This window comes from Oxyura jamaicensis, chromosome 5, assembly GCF_011077185.1.
Source record: "Oxyura jamaicensis isolate SHBP4307 breed ruddy duck chromosome 5, BPBGC_Ojam_1.0, whole genome shotgun sequence".
NCBI lineage: Eukaryota > Metazoa > Chordata > Aves > Anseriformes > Anatidae > Oxyura > Oxyura jamaicensis.
The window spans coordinates 14,146,648-14,164,244 of record NC_048897.1 but is presented as its reverse complement, the minus strand read 5'-3'; the positions used below and the strand labels follow the sequence as shown (position 1 = coordinate 14,164,244).

Genomic DNA, 17,597 nt, shown 5'->3' with positions numbered 1-17,597 from the left:
TGATTCTAAATCATGTAGAGAAGATATCCTCGTCAAAGAGCTTAAGAGATTTCTTAGTAATTCACTGGGATTCGCTCTTTTAGCTTTTGATTCCATGGAAGCAGAACAGAAATAAGAACTCTAGTGGCTTAAATATTGCAAACTTTTATGTGAGATAAGAAGGTCAAATAAGTTATTTTTCCTATTTTTGTCGTTGTTGTTGGAAAGAACGTATCATGATCTTCCTGCCGCATTTGCAGTCATCTCTTTACAGGTCTTCCTATTTCTTTCTACACTTCGGTGATCACTGAACCTCTTCTAGGTTCAAGTTATAAAATATTATTACACAGTTGTTTTACATCTTATCTGCCTTGAGCAACTACATTTCTTTATTTTTTTTTCAATATCTGATATACTTTTTTACCTCTTTTTTTTTTTTTTTTGATCTTTCAAAATATTGTATCTGTAGATACAATATCTGCATTATTTTTTTTTTTCATGATGACCTCATTCTTGCCTTGGAAAGTAAATTGTATTTCACTCTGTCCATTTCTAGTTTGCAATTTCTTTCAAATATTCATGTAGGAGAGTGTGGATGTTAACTAACTATGTGAGGCAAACCCATATAGTCTGAATAAGAGAAAATTGGTGGTGGGGGCATGGTGGGGACTAGTGATAATATATTAATATTTCTTTGAGGGCACTGACTTTATTGCTCATGGCAAACTTGATGCTAACATACACCATACATCTCAGCAATGTGACAGGCTAGGGAAAATGAAAAACACAAAGCTTTATATAAATCAGGCAAAAGTCATATTAAAATGCATAACATTTTATATGAGAATCAAGATTTTACTTTTATCTGTTCAGAAGCTCTTTACCCCTTCTTATGTAGATGTTTTAGATTTGGTTAAATGCTCACAGTTTCAAGTAGCATTGTAGTAAATCATATTTCAAATTGATTGTAGACAAAGCTGTCACATTCCCTAAGAGGTAAGGTTTACAGAGGCATGCCATGGATTTTGGTATATAAACTAATGTCTTGTAGAGTTAAAAGGAAAATAGTCTGTTTTATGCCATGGCTGTCTCACAAGGAAAAATATTAGAATGTTTTGGCTATAGATTAATTTATTTTATGTCATGATAAAATAAGCTGGGTTTTCAAGAAGCTATGAATATGGAGAACCAGTCAATCTTTCAGAGCATAGCATGTTAAGAAGTTAGCACAGTTTAACTAAGTAATGATAGGGAGGCCTTCAAAAATGATATGCCTGTAGCACTGTATTTTTTCTCACAATTTGGTGCTTACAAGTTCTATGAAAAAAATTAAATATGAGTTAGTAATTCAGCACTTGAAAGCCAATAACAAATCACTGCAGGGGAAAAAAAAAAACTATTTTAGGAGGAGAATTAATTTTCGTTTCAGGCTTTTAAAGGATTACTGAAAATTGGGCAAAATACTCCATTATGAGCGATGTATAAAAGTGGCCACTTACTGCTCTTTGTAGAAACCACTAATAGTCTGCACAGCGATGTGTAATTCTAATAAGTATTATGATATCAGTTTTGTTATCATTTCAATGGATATATACATATTTTTAACTTTTATTCTATTTATAACTTTTATTCTGTTTTATCTTAGTTATATTCTACAAGTGTTAGTTTTACATTCTTTAAATTTACTTGATAATCATTATGCAATTATAGCTACTGTACCTTAGTCTCTGCTGTCTTTCCTCCTCTATAATGCATTTTCTTCAGATAAATCTCTTCATGTTTAACTACAAAGCCTGGGTAGAAATTTGTTTTAGATTGTTTCTGGCAGCAAAATGAGCCCTTGTGCCTGGGGGGAAATAACATTTTACTCACTGTTCTGGTTTAATACATTACTGTGCAACTCAAGATGTATTTTTGCATAATAATTCAAGCTCTCTTTTTGTGCTTCCTTGTTTCTTTCATTATTAGTGATACAGAAAAGACTAAAGAGATAATCAAATGCATGATTTTATTATTAGAACATTATTAAAAGTTTGGTTAAAAAAAAAAAAGGCATAAGAAAACTTTTTTTCATAGTTATTCTTCAAAAACCTTAAGAATAAATAATGCAAATAAAACACTCATGCTGAAAATTCATGGTTGCCTCATTTACTTCACTGTAAAAAAACAAGGTCGTTGCTGTGATATACATAATATACATATCTAGTTTCATTGCTATTTTACTTGCCCAGTATGACTGTGACTTTTGCACATTTAAATTGTAAGATGTTTTTTGCTGAGTGGGAAGCAATTTCTGAAGCATTTTCCAGTGTTTTTAAAATCAAATGTATCAGCTTTTGTATTCAATAAACAATTAATTTTTATATTTCCAAATAAGGTAAAATATAACTGTTTAAAAGTGCAACATTGTTTTTTTCTTTTTACATTGCCAGCAAAATGAACTTGCAAAACATTTTTATTTTCCCCATATTATACTGTTCTGATGCTGTGTTTAGCTGTATTGGCTTTTAAATGATCGGAAACAGAAATGAAAGCTGCTGGAGCTTCTGCTGATTTGATAATTCTTTCTGAGCATGCTTCTCATACCAGTAGTGAACATATTAGCTATAATTCATGTTCTAAGATTTGCTCTTGCCCACATTTAATAATGAATGCACTGTTCCCTGAGTCCCAATGGGTAGAAAGACAGATACATCAAACAATGCAAGCTGTAAAACTGCAGGTTAGGGATAGTCCAGAATGAGAGGGAGCCATGTAGCTTTCTTGCTACACTTGGCTGAAGGAAAGGAGCCTATTCGTCTGCAACAGATAATCATATCTGATGCTGTACTTTCCTGTAGTGGTATTACTAATTCATGGTATTGCATTGTATTTACCTACCATAAATTGATATTGCAAGGCTCATTTATTTTCCTGTTTGTAAAACATCTTGGCATGTTTGGGTGGAACACATTTCAGAATTGCAAGCAGTTATGTCCCTGTCAGCAAATCAATTTCACAGGTTAAATTGGAGATGATTTTTAAAATATTAGAAGAGGTATTAGGGAGATATTTACATGCCTTTCGTACTAAAGGAATGTGATCCTGCAGGTTAGATCTGATTTAACGTTGTAACCTGTTTCCGTCCAGTTTCTTCTAGCCTGAATTATTCTAATCAATCTCCATCTAGGACTTTAGCTTTAGGAATTAGACTTTTTAAGTGGTGTTAAAGGGTGCAGGAGGAAATTTCAAGTTGCAAAACATGTTTTGTTGGTGGCATATTATTTGAATACCTTGTCATCATTGAATGTTATTTTTACCTGATAATCTTTAGTTTCCTTTCTGCATGGTAAAAATATGGGTAACTCCAGTTTCTTTGTTACAAATACTTTTGTAAACTTCAAGAAATAACTGCAGAATTCTTTTCATTGTACAGTGAATTATTTAAAAAATAAATAAAGGATATTCTTTCCTACTTCGTTTGATTGCAGATTCAGTCCAGTTTTCTGAAAAGGGACATTTTTTTCTTTCATGGTAAAGGCAGTTTATTTTAAAGTCTTTCATAGTGTAGGACTTTCCTGTGTGTCTATATACTGTACTTGAAATACTGCAAAGAGATGTATGTGGTCTCCCTCATTATATTTATTCTAAGGAGTTATGTTGTCAAGGTAAACCGCGAACAATATAGAGTCTTCCCTTATGTCTCGTGAGCTCTCTGCCACACTATATTCTCATTGCTGCTCAGTGGGAAACTATCAGTTTTGGAATTTTGTTGTGATAGGTTTTTATACCAGTTTTTATGGTGGCGAATATAAGCTTTTTAAGATGGCAATCTGTTGTTTTCATAAAAGACCACTACATGGAATTTCAGCTGTATCAGTCAAAGTCCTAGCTCCAAGGCTTTTTCAGCGGGAGAATTTGGATCTTGGAACACTCGTGCATTTGCTTAACTTCATTCCGAGCGTGCTTACATCAATGACATGAGTTATGTGAATATAGTTAAGCATATGCATGCATGCAGGCTCTGATCCAGAATTAGGTTGGTATCACAATGTACAGTGGGTGTGGGAGAAACAGTGTAACAAATGGGAAAATATATTGCTTCTGTGAAGTAACATGAAAATGTTATGTGGTAAAATAGGTTCTGTAAGATTTAATTAAAATGTCATTATAGCAAGCTTGATTTTTTTTTTGTTTTTATTTAAAGAGATGAGAATACTATTCAGGGAAAGTTGGTCTATTTGTGACAGTCTGCAACTTTTAGATTCACATTCTTAGATTATTTTCTCTGTCGACGGGAATGGAAGACCAACATTTGTATGAGATTTGAATATACCTACTAAACGGAGTCTGGCAGCTCTACTTATGCTGGCATTGAGCCTGTTTTTCTAGTGCCAGGTTCCACACCTAATACTTCTGCTGAAGCCTACACCTGTGCTGCTGTTGAATGTGATTGATTACCTATGTTTTTGGAGCATTGTGGGCATCGGCCTTGAATGAATCATTGTGATGTATCATAGACATTGAAATGGACTGTAGTTTATAATTATTTTTATAGTCTTTGGTTTATGAGAAATCTTATAGAATTTCTAGTACTTGTTAGTAATTTCCCAAAATTTTCCAACTGACCAGCTATATGTGTAAATGAATAAACAGATATATAATCTATATATCTGTTATATGCATCTTTGAAGTAATATTAATACAAGTTTCCCAACTTAAAAAATATTGACATATTTAGGAAAAAAAAAAAAAAAGGATGCGAATGGATTATATGAGAATTTAATGTGACATGCATTTGGGTTATATGTAACATTAAAGAAGTACAAAGCTACACAGGAGTTCTGTAGGTTGCACCAAACCAGTTGTGATAAAATCTGTGAGTCTTACTACATACTCATGAATTTTTTATGAAGCACATTTATAGAAAAGATGTTTAGAGACATAGTTGAAAACTATCTTCACAGATGGCATAAAAATGGAATAGGTGCTTTTTTCACATTCAGTGGTGTAGTGTCATGAATTCAGTCCTTGAGATTAGGGAATGGAGAGAAATTACAGGTCTCTGATAGTATTTATAAAAGATGTCTGCCTCTAGATTTCTCAGAAGGTACTTATGTAAAGCTTGAAACAAAGTGACTGTCATATTGTCATGCTGGAACTTCTTTCTCCCTTTCCAAGAGAACAAGTCTTATGAGGAGCATTTGAGGGAGCTGAGGTTGTTTAGCCTGGAGAAAAGGAGGTTTGGGAAACCTTAACTTCTTCTACAATTATGTTAAAGGAGGTATAGCAAGGTGAGGATAAGTCTGTTCTACCAAGCACCAAGTAATAAGATGAGGAATTAGCCTTAAGTTGCACTAGGAGAGGTTTAGGTTGGATATTAGGAAAAATTTCTTCACTGGACGGGTTGTGAAGTATTGGAACAGGTTGCCTAGGGAACTAGTTGAGTTACCATCCCTGGAGGTCTTCAGGAAACATGTAGATGTAGAGCTTAGTGACATGGTTTAATAGTGGATTTGGCAATGCTAGGTTAACAGTTCGACTAGCTGATCTTAGAGATCTTTTCCAAACTAAATGAGTCTGTGATTCTATGATGAACATTAATGTTGAAAGCAACTACCTCAATAAAACGGCCATTTGCAAGAAGGAAACGGTAGCACTTCTTGCACTTTATGCCACTGTACAGCCTGGATATTTTTATAAAGGGTCATCTTGTAAACATTTATTTTTTTATTTAGCTTGGTTGTTGTGGCATAATCCAACTGGAGATCTATTTCAATTACTAATTTATCTCCCTGCTTCTTTATTTTCTACCTGAAGGGCTGGGGCTCTCATGTGGCCCTCTGTTTAATGGCAAAATGCATCAACTGACAGTAGTTGAAGGTGTAATTCAATGAGTGGAAAATGGTATAGAAGCTGCTGGATGCTCACATATTTTAATGTTGGAATACACGTACTGTTTGTGCTTATTTGAAGTTTTCATCTGCGCTATTATGTTACATTTAGTTGACTTCTTTTAACCTCTCATGTACAGATGATTCACATGAAGTTGATTATTGCCTTGACTTTGATGCCTAAGAGGAATGAACATAATAAAGACCAATCAAAGAACATCAGCCCCTCTTAGACCATAGCTTTAGTGTTTACAGTGCTTAAAAACTCTCCTTGAGCCCATCTAGAGGAAGCAGAACAGAGTTTCCTAGGAAATGACCTTTTTGTAACTTAATGTTTTCAGAATTTCCAAATACCCTGCTTTCACTTAACTGGATCCTTTCTCTCTCCAGTGAAGTCAAATGTCAATGTAAATGCTGAGCTCTCATCAGACTTCTAATTTATGCTATGAGCTTCTGCCTTTTTTTTTTTTTTTTTTACTGTTTTATTTTTTTTCTTTATTTTAACAGGAAACTTTTTAAGTTTAAATGTTTTATTTTTCAAAGGAAAGAAAAAATACAATAAAATGTAAATGATTTTTTTTCTGAAAACTTATGTATTCAGAATTAATTAGTAATTTGTAACATACCCCATTGTTTGATGTCTCCATGAGATCTTATTGCTGCAAAAAAACAGAGAATGCAGAGGACCAATCCTCAGGTGACCTTACTTCATGTAATTTATATACCTACAAATGCCTCACTGTATAATTCGTTTTCATAGAGATTTTTAATGGAAATTCCATATACAATACATTAACTTGTGAAGTAAAATAATGTTCAACAATTTCTAATCTACATTTACAGACTTCTGAAAGCCTCGCATTTTGTCACCTTTTTGTCTTTCTGTATTTGGCTTTATCACCATTTTGTGAATTGAGTATTTAAGAAGCCTGCAATAAAATATTTCATATACTATATGAATGTAAGACCTCTGAACAGAAATTATTGATAGAATCTGTAGGTGCAGCATGAAGTGATCTCTGATTAAGGTTCATGGACAAATTTTGTCATAATTTATATTGCTTTTAGATTAAGAAAAGTAGTGTTTGCCAAACTAGTGACCCCAACATCAACATGCTCTGCAGATTAGGCTGCCTTGGAAAATCAGTGAATTGCCCCCAGTGTATAAATCTTGGAAAATGTTGTTCTCTGTGTTTCAAAATTCTGAGCATCCCAAAATGTGTTGAGTTTGATGGAAAGAATATCTCTTTCCTTGAGGTGAATGGAGCAAGACTTAGTTGCTGCATTTACTCAAGATTTAGCAAGGTTTTAAAACTGTTCTTGCTAGTCCTTTTCCCCTTTTTCAAGTATTTATTTACATTGTTAATTATCAAATTGTTACTTTTTTATTTTTGTTCCTTTTTACACTTGATTTTCTTTTTTTTTTTTAAAAAAAAAAAAAAAGATAGCTGTCCTGCACAGTTGTGGAATAATGTTTCTTATAATCTTACCATCATTATAATATTGTTCTATCTCTTATCTCAAGTCTTATCAGTTCTCATATACATTGCTCTTATTTACTAAGGCTGCGCTTTGATCCCATATGGTGTGTCAATGTGAGTTTATTGTATTTTGCTAATTTAGAATTCTAAATAGTGGGAAATCCTGTTGCTGTTCTACCATGAATAATATTCTAAGCTTAGGTACACGTGGAGCTGTATTATTTTTTGCAATCAAAACTGAAAATTTGAACGATTAAATCTCATAATTTCACACGCTGCTTACTTGGTTATTTTATAATGTCTGTCTCGAGCAGGGGGAGTCTTCAGATATGTTTAAGATCAATAGCTGTTCTTGTGACATAACTTGCAATGATGGAGACGTTTTACCTTCATCAGAAGTGGAAGAACCACAGAAAATCATTCCAATCATCTGGAAGTCTTTGAAGCATAATTCTTTGGATTTCAGTGAGTCTTACACAACTTCCATTAGAAAAGAAATATTGAATACTTTATGCACTGCTGGGGAGCATATTGTTAAGTAGTATAGGAACACTTACAAAAAATAATGTTCATGATTGTTGATGTGTTAATACCCAGTTGGAGGGGGAAGAGATCCTACTACAGCACAGTTTCCTGATAAAATCAATAAATCTGTAGTAAGGAAGCAAGTCGTTACTTAACAAAAGAAATATAACCTTTTTTTTTTTTCTTTTGTTCATATATGAATTATTGTTTTCTGTTTGCCTGAATGAAATTATTGTAATATAATCAGTAATTACAGTGAAGGGAATGAGCTTTATTTAGAAGGTCTTGCCAACACCTGTACCCCAACTCTGCGATTTTAAAATGAAAGTAGAAAAGCAAATTCTAAAATGATCAATAAAATGCAGCCATTTGACTTGCTTGCTTTCCGCGAGTCCGTCCCATTTGTAAAAGCAGCCTCAGGGGTATGTGCGTGATCATGTTTAGCACCCTAACAAGCTACTGTCTCTTAGTTGAGCTGCAGTAATAAATCATATGCCTGATACTAGCATTGCCTGAAACATGAGGTGACTAATGCAAGATAAACTTAAGTTCATAGATGGGTAACTCATTGAAGTACCACAACATCACTGTTACTCTAAATCCGAAGAATAGTAAACTCTTCCTCTTCCTGATTATTAAGTTACATAGTGTAACAGTGTTTGTTATTGAATGGTGTTTAGCCACGTGAACGTAGATAAATTCCTGATGGGTTGTTTGACTGGGGGGGGGCGGGGGCCCCCCAAGCACTTGCTACAATTATCAGAACCATGTTAAACATTTAACTTCTGTTAAAATTTAATAAGCTGTTTTTGTGTTACTTTTGAAAATTGTAGCTTTTCAGTATAATATCTTGTTACATTTCTGTCACAGAACATGTAGAAAAATTGCAAGTTTGGGGAGGGGGAAGGGAAGAAGGAGAGAAGTACTGACATTTTCAGCTAAATGCTACTTCTAAGCATATTTTCTGAAGGCAGTGTTGGAGAAGTACCACTTGGTTTGACAAGTACCATTTGGAAGCTTTGATATCAGCACATTTACTTTTAATAGATGTTTTATACCTGTGTTTCTGTATATAAGTTTTGAAGATCTTTTAACAGTCTGAGGTTTTGTGTTTTTTTGTTGATTTGGTTTGTTGGTTTTTGTTTGTTTGTTTTGTTTTGTTTTCTGTAGAAGTTCTTCACAATTTAAAATCGATTCTTCTTTAATCTGACATCTTTCATATTTGTAATCATAGTTCTGTACTTCATTTCACATAGCTAAGACATTTGGAAGCTCAGGAAAATCCATGAATGGTTACCAGTGGTTTTCAGGTATCACTGCACATTTTCTTCCATCAAAAGGCAAAACTGCACAGGAGGCAGCAATGGAAGCGTTTTCTTCTCTCCAAGGTACTTTTTTCAGTTAATCCATTATCTGCTGTTAATAGTACTTCTTAAAATATGTATTGTCATACGTTTTTGTAACTTTAAATGGTGTGTTTGCCACCTCATTTAGTGTTTGATTGGAATCGTTGTTGGCTGTAATACTGAAGACATCATAATTTGACTGGCTTTTGAAGACCCTAGAAAGCCAAAGTAGTGATCATATCACTGTGACACTATTTCCATAGTGCTTACTTGCTTTATAGCTTGCTTTATAGCTTTCTTGCAATATATACTATGTGTGAGAGTGCATGTGTGCTATGGATGCTGTCTACTTGCTAAAGCACTTTTGTAGCTACCATAATTTTAAATTAAGTTTTCTAGAAAGCTGTTGAACATTTTGGCATCTAGGATTAGGTCAGTAGTAGTAAATCTTATTTATATTTTTAATGCAAAGGAGAAATTGCTTTCTTGGGAATCATGAAATCCAGGTTCCTTACTATCCTCTCCTTGCAGGATAAAATATTCACTTTTTTTCATTCTAAACTTTAAATAAAGCATATTTTACAGGCTTGTTTTCATTCATCAAAATGGAAATAATTCTTATTATGCAAATAGGTAGTCTCATATTCTTGCTCACAAAGTCTCATGAGGTATTGTCCTCTAAAATTTTATTTTTGATGTATGCAGCTGATTTCATGATTGAATATAGGATGAGAAAGAAACCCTCAACATTTTTCAGAAGTAAAGAAGTTGTACTTTCTCAAAGGCTCTTACAAAGGGTTTTAATTGCTTGGAAGTCAGACAGGTAGGTGTGATTAAACTTTTCGTAAAAGGCAGCAGTATTTAGTGTAAATCTTACTGGCACTATTTGTAAATTGAAGTAGAAGAGTTGTGTAATGTTTTTTTCTCATTATATTTGAATGGAAATCTGCCTGTAAAATATATTTTTACTATAGCATCTATCAAAAGAAGAACTGTTTGTGTCTATGACTAGTTCAGTGGCCTGCTCCTTCCAGCAAATTACTTGCGTTAGCTGTATTATAGTCAGGAAAAAATAGTAATTTTTCATGTAATTCTTGGTAGGAAATGTCATTTCTCACATTTCCTTTCTGGTTATCTTCTTTTTGGAAGAGGATGTGGAAGACTGGATGAATTAAGGTTTCTGTCATGGCAAAAGAGGCTGTTTTTGAGAACTTAACTGATCTGCAGATATGCACAAAGCTTTGTCTGAATTCATACTTTTGATCTATATAGCAGTTCAGTCCTTTATTCCAAAAAAATGGAACAGACACAGTCCTTTTAACCTTCTCTTTACAGGGTTAACTGATTTAAAAATCTCTAAAGAGGATAAGTGCTGCCTAAAGGATGCAGAAATGGAAATTTATTACTGGACATTATGAAACACACAATTGTCCTGTAAAGTGGATAGAATTCTTCCATTAAGACAAGAACAGGAGGGAGTTCAGTACAATACTGTTTACATTTATTTTCTTAAGCTATTTTTTTAAAACGTTCATATAGATGTGATCAGAAGATGACAATGATTGCAGTGCTTTACATATGAAGCAGCTCTGGTCCAGTTGTACCATGGCAAAGCTTCATAGGCTTCTCTGGAACTACATAGTTTTTTATTACACGAAAATTTAGTCTAGAATGCTACTTGCTGTAGCGTATTGATATTGTCTTTTACAGCTCTCAACCTAAGGATCCGGATAACTTAGTAAGAAAAAAACTAAGCTGTACTTTGGCCAGTGTTTGGCAGCATTTTTGTTGTTGTTGTTGTTTTGTTTTTTATGTGTGTGTGTGCGTGTGTGTGTGTGTGTGTCAGAAGCAATTCAGTGTAAGAATGTCTCACCTGACTGCATTTTATAAATAATTTGGAACGATGACTCAAATGGTTTAAAATTCAAGAAAGGCTGTATGATTTCCTGGTGTGTCGTGGAAATGTACTGTATAATAGCCCTCTCCTTAGGAAGAAGAACTTACTGTTAAGAACCCAAGTGGTGGGTTTGTAGCTGGTTTATCATTTATGCTTTTATAAGAACTTTACTGAAAGGGTTGTTAGGCATTGGAATAGGCTGCCCAGAGAATTGGTTGAGTCACCATCCCTGGAGGTCTTTAAAAGACATTTGGATGTTGAGCTTAGTGATACAGTTTAGTTAAGGACTTGTTAGTGTTAGGTCAGAGGTTGGACTAGGTGATCTTGGAGGTCTCTTCCAACCTAGATGATTCTGTGATTCTGTGAAAGGTAGTATGTTGCGAAGCCTTCAGTCAGGTTTAGACAACTAGTTATTACCAATTTGTTTTGTTGACAAACACAGGTTGCCTGTGTTGTCTTTCTACACACATTTAAAATATTTCATCTTTAACATCTATGTTGTTTTTGTCTTGCAGCTAATATGACTTCAGTGGGATTGAAACTAAAGGATATTATTTTGGTTCATCTGTATGTGAAGAGCATGAAAGATTTCAATGTTATAAATTCAATTTATGTGACAGAATTTGATTTGTGTCCACCAGCAAGGTAGGATTAGACTACTGTAATAATATATTTATGATACACTGCAATATGCTGTATTATTGTTAGCACATTTATGAAAAATGTGCTAACTGAAAGCACTGAAAAATAATATTCCTAATATCCAACCTAAACCTCCCCTGGTGCAACTTTAGCCCATTCCCCCTTGCACATTTGTGAAACTTTTGTACAAATATTTGTGTCTCAGACTTGGAAGTACACTTCTGCTGCCTTTTGGAGTAATCACATCACAAATGCTAAAATCAAAAACACTAGGGTTGGAAATTCTTGCCTTCATATTTTCCATAAGGTTTTTAAATGTCCCCTATATGGCTTTATAGAAAAGTAATGCATGTATTGGAAGTCTTCAGTTCCCTTTTGTTACTGTTTTGTCTTGGTGAGGTTCTATTAGTGTGTTGTGTTTTGTGGTTTTTTTGTTGTTTTTGTTTTTTGCATCCCTTATCTGCTGGCAATGCTCATCCTTATGTAGCCCAGGATACCAACCAGCCCTCTGCCACAAGGGCCCATTGCTGGCTTATGTTTATCTTGCTGTGCACCAGGACCCCTGCAGATCCTTTTCTGCAAAGCTGCTCTCCAGCTGGGCAGTCACCAGTATGCACAGGTGTGCCTGGGGTTGTTCTTCCCCAGGTGCTGGATTTTGCACGTCTTGTTGAGGTGCCTGAGGTGTCAGCTCATTTCTCCAGACGGTCCATATCTCTCTAAATAGCAGCATGACCCTCTGGTGCAAAACAGCCACTCCTCTGTTTTGTATCATTTGCAAACTTGCTGAGAGTATGCTCTGCCCTATCATACAGGTCTTTAATGAAGCATAGATTAATACAGCTTGGAAGGATCCTCTGGAGGTCACCTAGTTTAACCCACTCCTCAAACCAGGGTCAACTATGAAGTCAAATCTCATGTCTTGTTCGTATTTTTAAAACCAACAGTTTAGCGATTTTCTAATGTAAAATAATAAATACTATACTTTCATTACAGAGTATAAAGTGCAGTATAGTCACGTGAATTTTAAAAGTAGTGTGGCAATAGTTCAAATATATTGTTAAGATAATGTATATCATGATAGATTCACATTTTCCTAATCATCTGTACTGTCTGGGTGTTAGAAGAGACTAAAGAGAGCAGGAAGACGCTTACTTGAGATGTTAATTTTAGTCCAAATAACAGAGGAATAGTGTCTTGTTTGTGTGTACCTTAGGAGGAGGGATCTACTTCCAACTGTAAACTACATGGTAATGAATCTCTACTGCTTAAGAGAATCTTAAGTTCTCTTTATGACACTTACCCTTCTCCTGATTTAGCTTCCTTCATTTCTCATTCTGCTGCATGTCTTGGGCCTCCACATTTGCATAGTCAGCCACGTAGTTTTCTGTGACTTCTCAGAAAGGTCATAAATAACAGGTAGAAAGATGAGGAAGTTGCAGCACGAAATGGCTTTTTATGATTATTTTATAGAACATAGAGATTTATGTTGCATTTTAGCTAAGAGAAAAATTATGCAGCAGTTTGCATGGCTGCATCATTGCATTATGCACAGAGACCTGATTATGAGTGCTCTCACAAGCAATATGTTAGAAGCACAGACTCAAGGGTGTGGACCTACACTAAATTTGCAAAATTGTCTTGAAAATTTACCAGCCCAAGCAGAAAATCCATTCATCCATGCTTATGATGATGGTAATGAAGAAAAAAATACAGTATTTGCATGGGGGAGGAAGAGAGAAAGATTGTTTTCTTGGAAGAAATAAGCGAGACGAGAACACAAGAAGAATTTTGTAAGGTTATGTTACATGATATGTAAAGAGAGCAAGTAATTTTTGTTGGATTCCTGCTGAGAGCTAAATGACTTTTTTATGCATGGACTGCAAATATAATTATTTTTCTGGCTTTGAAATGTCAATTTTCTTTTTTCTTTCTACACCCCCAGCTTCTCCCCCCTCCCCATTTTCTCACTGACCAGATGCAACAGACTGTCTTTCTGTCCATGCAGACACACAGTCTTCCTTGGAGCAAACAATAGTGAACTTTCTCAATTAGTGCTTAAGTAGGTTTTCTATGCCATCATAAATGTCTATCTGTCATACAACTTAAAGTAAAACAGAAAAATATGCTCAGTATTGTATTATAACATGTAAGGAGGGTGTAAAGGAACAATAAACTACTGCTTACTGTTAGAAAACTGAACCTTTAGTCCAATCTTTGGAAGAAGATGCAAAGAAAAATATATGGAGATAAGAATATAACAAGGATACTCTCAAGCTGAAGGCTGCTTAACATAACTTACCTAACATTCTCAGAGTTGTGTGGTCAAAGTTTTCTTAATAACAGAACTCATATATTCTTAACAAAATGATATACATCATAAAAATAACCAAACAGGAATGAGCCGCAGGCTATCATACTAGATTCTTCTTGGTGATGCAAATCATCTTGCTGAAGGTGTGAAGTTGATCTTCATTTGGAGAGAAGATAACAGTGTAACTGCTAGCAACTTACTGTGATACTGTAGCTTTGTGTTGTGTTTCTGGAAAAAAAAAAATCATTATCTAAATATATATTTTAAAAAAACATGGAAAATAAATGCTGGAAGTTGGTGCAAGCAAACTGAAAAAATATAATTGTCTTGTGTTTTCAGAGTGTGTGTGGAAACCCTGTTACCTGATGGAGTACTATTTTGCATTGATTGCCTTGCACATAGCAATGACATTGCAACAGATGGCATGTTAAGTGATGAAAAACTGGTCTTGCATGTACAGAGCATTTCCCACTGGGCACCTGCTAGCATAGGACCTTACAGTCAATCCATCAAGGTAGGGAATCTTCGTTACTTCATGTGAACTATATGCCTGTTTACTGAGATGAGTACGGTTATAAAGTCTTTCATCCCATCTGAATGTGCAAAAGAAAGAAAATATGAAAGTTTAAGTGAAATATTATTGTTTACTGTAAAAAATGAAAATGAATATTTCAAAGCTATATTTTCAAAATTCATTGATAAAACAAAAGCTAATGTGTATCACAAGACATTAAATTTTTCTGTTCAGAGAATCTCAAGAACAGCATACTTTTTGTTGTTTATTATAATTAGATCAAATAATTGTCACATGTTTTTATAATCTGACTAGAATACAAACACGCTTAAGCAACAACCAAGGATATTTGAAATTTGTTTAAAGGGAGAAATTCAGAGTTTTTTGTAGGTAAGTTAATCCTAACATTCCTATTCAGTGAAATCTTTACTGAGGCTCTTAGTACTGTTTAACCATTTGAAAGTATACCAAGAACTATTTTCTTCCAATTAATAATAAAGTCAATTAATAATAAAGTAAATCAAATATTGCATACTCTTTAATGAGCATGAAAAGGAGGCAGTAAAGTATCACTGATAAGTAGATCAAAAATTTGAATGGAAAGCTTTTTGCTATTCAGACTAATATGGTACCAAGATATCCACTTGTCCAGCTCGTACCATTTGACAGATGATGAAATCTCACCTTTGCTATTGCAGAAACTGTATATATCCTTTTCTTACCAATACTCCTCTCATCCACATTGTGTCCTCATGTCCAGCCCAACAGTACTCTGAGGACAAAAAGTGGAAAAAAAATGAGATTTACCATAATAATGACCTTCTGACATAAACCAAACAACTGTGATAGAATGACATTAGAATTTAAATTCCATTTGAAGTATTACTAGTAAAATCAGACATTCTACTTCTTTTAGGTTTAAAAGTCTTTAAAAATAACCTCAGTGTTTCTAAGAAATAGACATAAACTGTGTAAAGATACAGTATGACTGACTGACTTAAAAGAAAAAAACTGAGATAGTTCAGTATATTTTTCTTGGTGCACCTGTTCTGTTATTGCAGAACTCTGATAATGTCTACATCAGCATCTGGAACGTAAGCTACATTAGAGCTACTGTAAAGGCTGATTTCAGTATTATATATACAACAAATGCCTAGGACTTTTGGTGGTAGCATTTTATTTTCCAATTATATTAGCTGATATAATGAAATATATTACGTCTCTCTATAAACCTGACCTCACAGGGTAATGAGAGATTACCTCTGTGCTGCTTTTGTCAGTCATATTTACCGTTTTTCAGTCCTTTCAATATATGAGAACCTTGTAGTAGTGAATTTTAGCCATGTTTTACAAAGAATGAAGACGTCTGCATTTTTTCAATTTTAGTTACACTTATAGGACCTGGCACATAACTCTGGGAAACTATAGCTGTTTAAATTTTTACATTTACCACTGCTCTCATCATGCTTTCGATACTTGTGTGGAGAGTTTAAGATGATACTGAGAGAGAACTGTGTGGTCCTTTTGCCCTCATGCTTGGAGATGTACTTTGTAAGCAGACTTTCAAAGTGTTCTAATTATATCCTTCTAATACAAGTACCTCAGAGTCTCTAGGCTATATTCTGTCTGGGAATGTGCAATGATATGCGGTTTGCTTTCATCCAGGTCTTTGTTCAACAGTGAACACAGTTTGCACTGGTCGTTGATAGCTTAGTATTTTTACTAAACATATTTCATATTTTTGCTTCTCATTCTTTTTTATCTTAGTACTATTTTATTTACATGCTTTAATTCTGTTTTACTAGTGGATTACTGTCAAGACTAAGCTGTAATTGATAGTTTGTATGGAAACAGCTTCCTTATAATCTTCACAAAAGCTAACAGCACTGTTGTATATTAAGGAGGTAAACACAAAGATTCAGTGTTAGTGGTGAGAAATTTAGACTGAGTTTATTCATTATTACATATTTTGTGATTACATTCTTTGAACATTTAATAACTAGGTCATAAAAACAAACAAAAAACAGCCCAGTGCAGCACTGAGATACTAAACACAAATGCTTATCTACAAATGCATGGCAACTTGATAGTGTTTTTACCAGATTTTCTTCTAGTAAGTTAATGTAATTTAAAAGTATCTGTGAACTTAGAGGTTTTTATTGTTTTGGCAACTTTTTTTTTTTTTCTACCTGGAAATGAACAAGAGAACTGCAACAGTAGAATTAATCGTACTCATATTCTACAATAATTTTTGATGCTGACATATTTTACCAATGTAACAACATACATGCATGCATATATAACTCAGCTATGTCTATTGACATTCTTAGCTTTTCCTCATGACCTCAGTTCTTCCCCTCTGACAGCTGCCAAATCCTAGTTTTTACCATCCTTCAGGCATCCTTTTTTTCTGTCTTCTACTCCACACTGTCTGATCCTAGTAGCATAAACTCTTACTCTAAATCCAGTGTCCAGGTCCCTGTAACTTGATCAAATGTGGGTTCTTTTTTCTGTTTATTCACCTCACAGTAAATTATTTTTTCCCTTTATTTTTTTTTTCTGATCATCGAGGCATAGTAAATTAAAGGATAAGTACTGTGGGAACAATAGTAGGAATAAGGAATCTTGTGTCTGATTAAAGGCAGTGATACTTGCAGTAGTTCTAATGTTTCCCTGCTAAGACTTCATTCTTTCTCTTACTGTGAAACTGAAAATAGTCCAATACAGCTTAGTGCATGGTCTGTATCATGTGACTTAAAAAGAGAAAGTGGTGTTGGAAATAGCTTTGTCTATTATGTACCCCAGGACAGATTATCTGGCTGCTTAAACTATTTTACTGGTTGCAGTTTTCCAAAGGCATCCTAAACTGTTATTAAAAAAAATTGCATATTTTAATGAATCCATGCATTTAGGGATGAATAGGTTATCCTTGTAAGAAGATCAGCTGAAGATGGATGAAGAAGTACAGATATCAGAAAATTCTTATTAGCACATCAGGGATTAAAAAGATCGTAGTATAATTCTTAGAT

At 34.2% G+C, this 17,597-nt stretch overlaps 1 protein-coding gene across 1 annotated transcript in view; it reads left to right on the top strand.

Annotated features, from left to right (window-relative positions):
• The window catches only part of DPH6 (diphthamine biosynthesis 6), a 192,343-nt gene that overhangs the window by 77,942 nt on the left and 96,804 nt on the right, over positions 1 to 17,597 (top strand). Inside the window, exons 9-12 of the mRNA XM_035327558.1 lie at positions 7,648 to 7,798; positions 9,115 to 9,246; positions 11,617 to 11,746; positions 14,394 to 14,568. Of these exons, the coding sequence (XP_035183449.1) occupies positions 7,648 to 7,798; positions 9,115 to 9,246; positions 11,617 to 11,746; positions 14,394 to 14,568 (588 nt within the window). The remainder of the gene's footprint in view (positions 1 to 7,647; positions 7,799 to 9,114; positions 9,247 to 11,616; positions 11,747 to 14,393; positions 14,569 to 17,597) is intronic.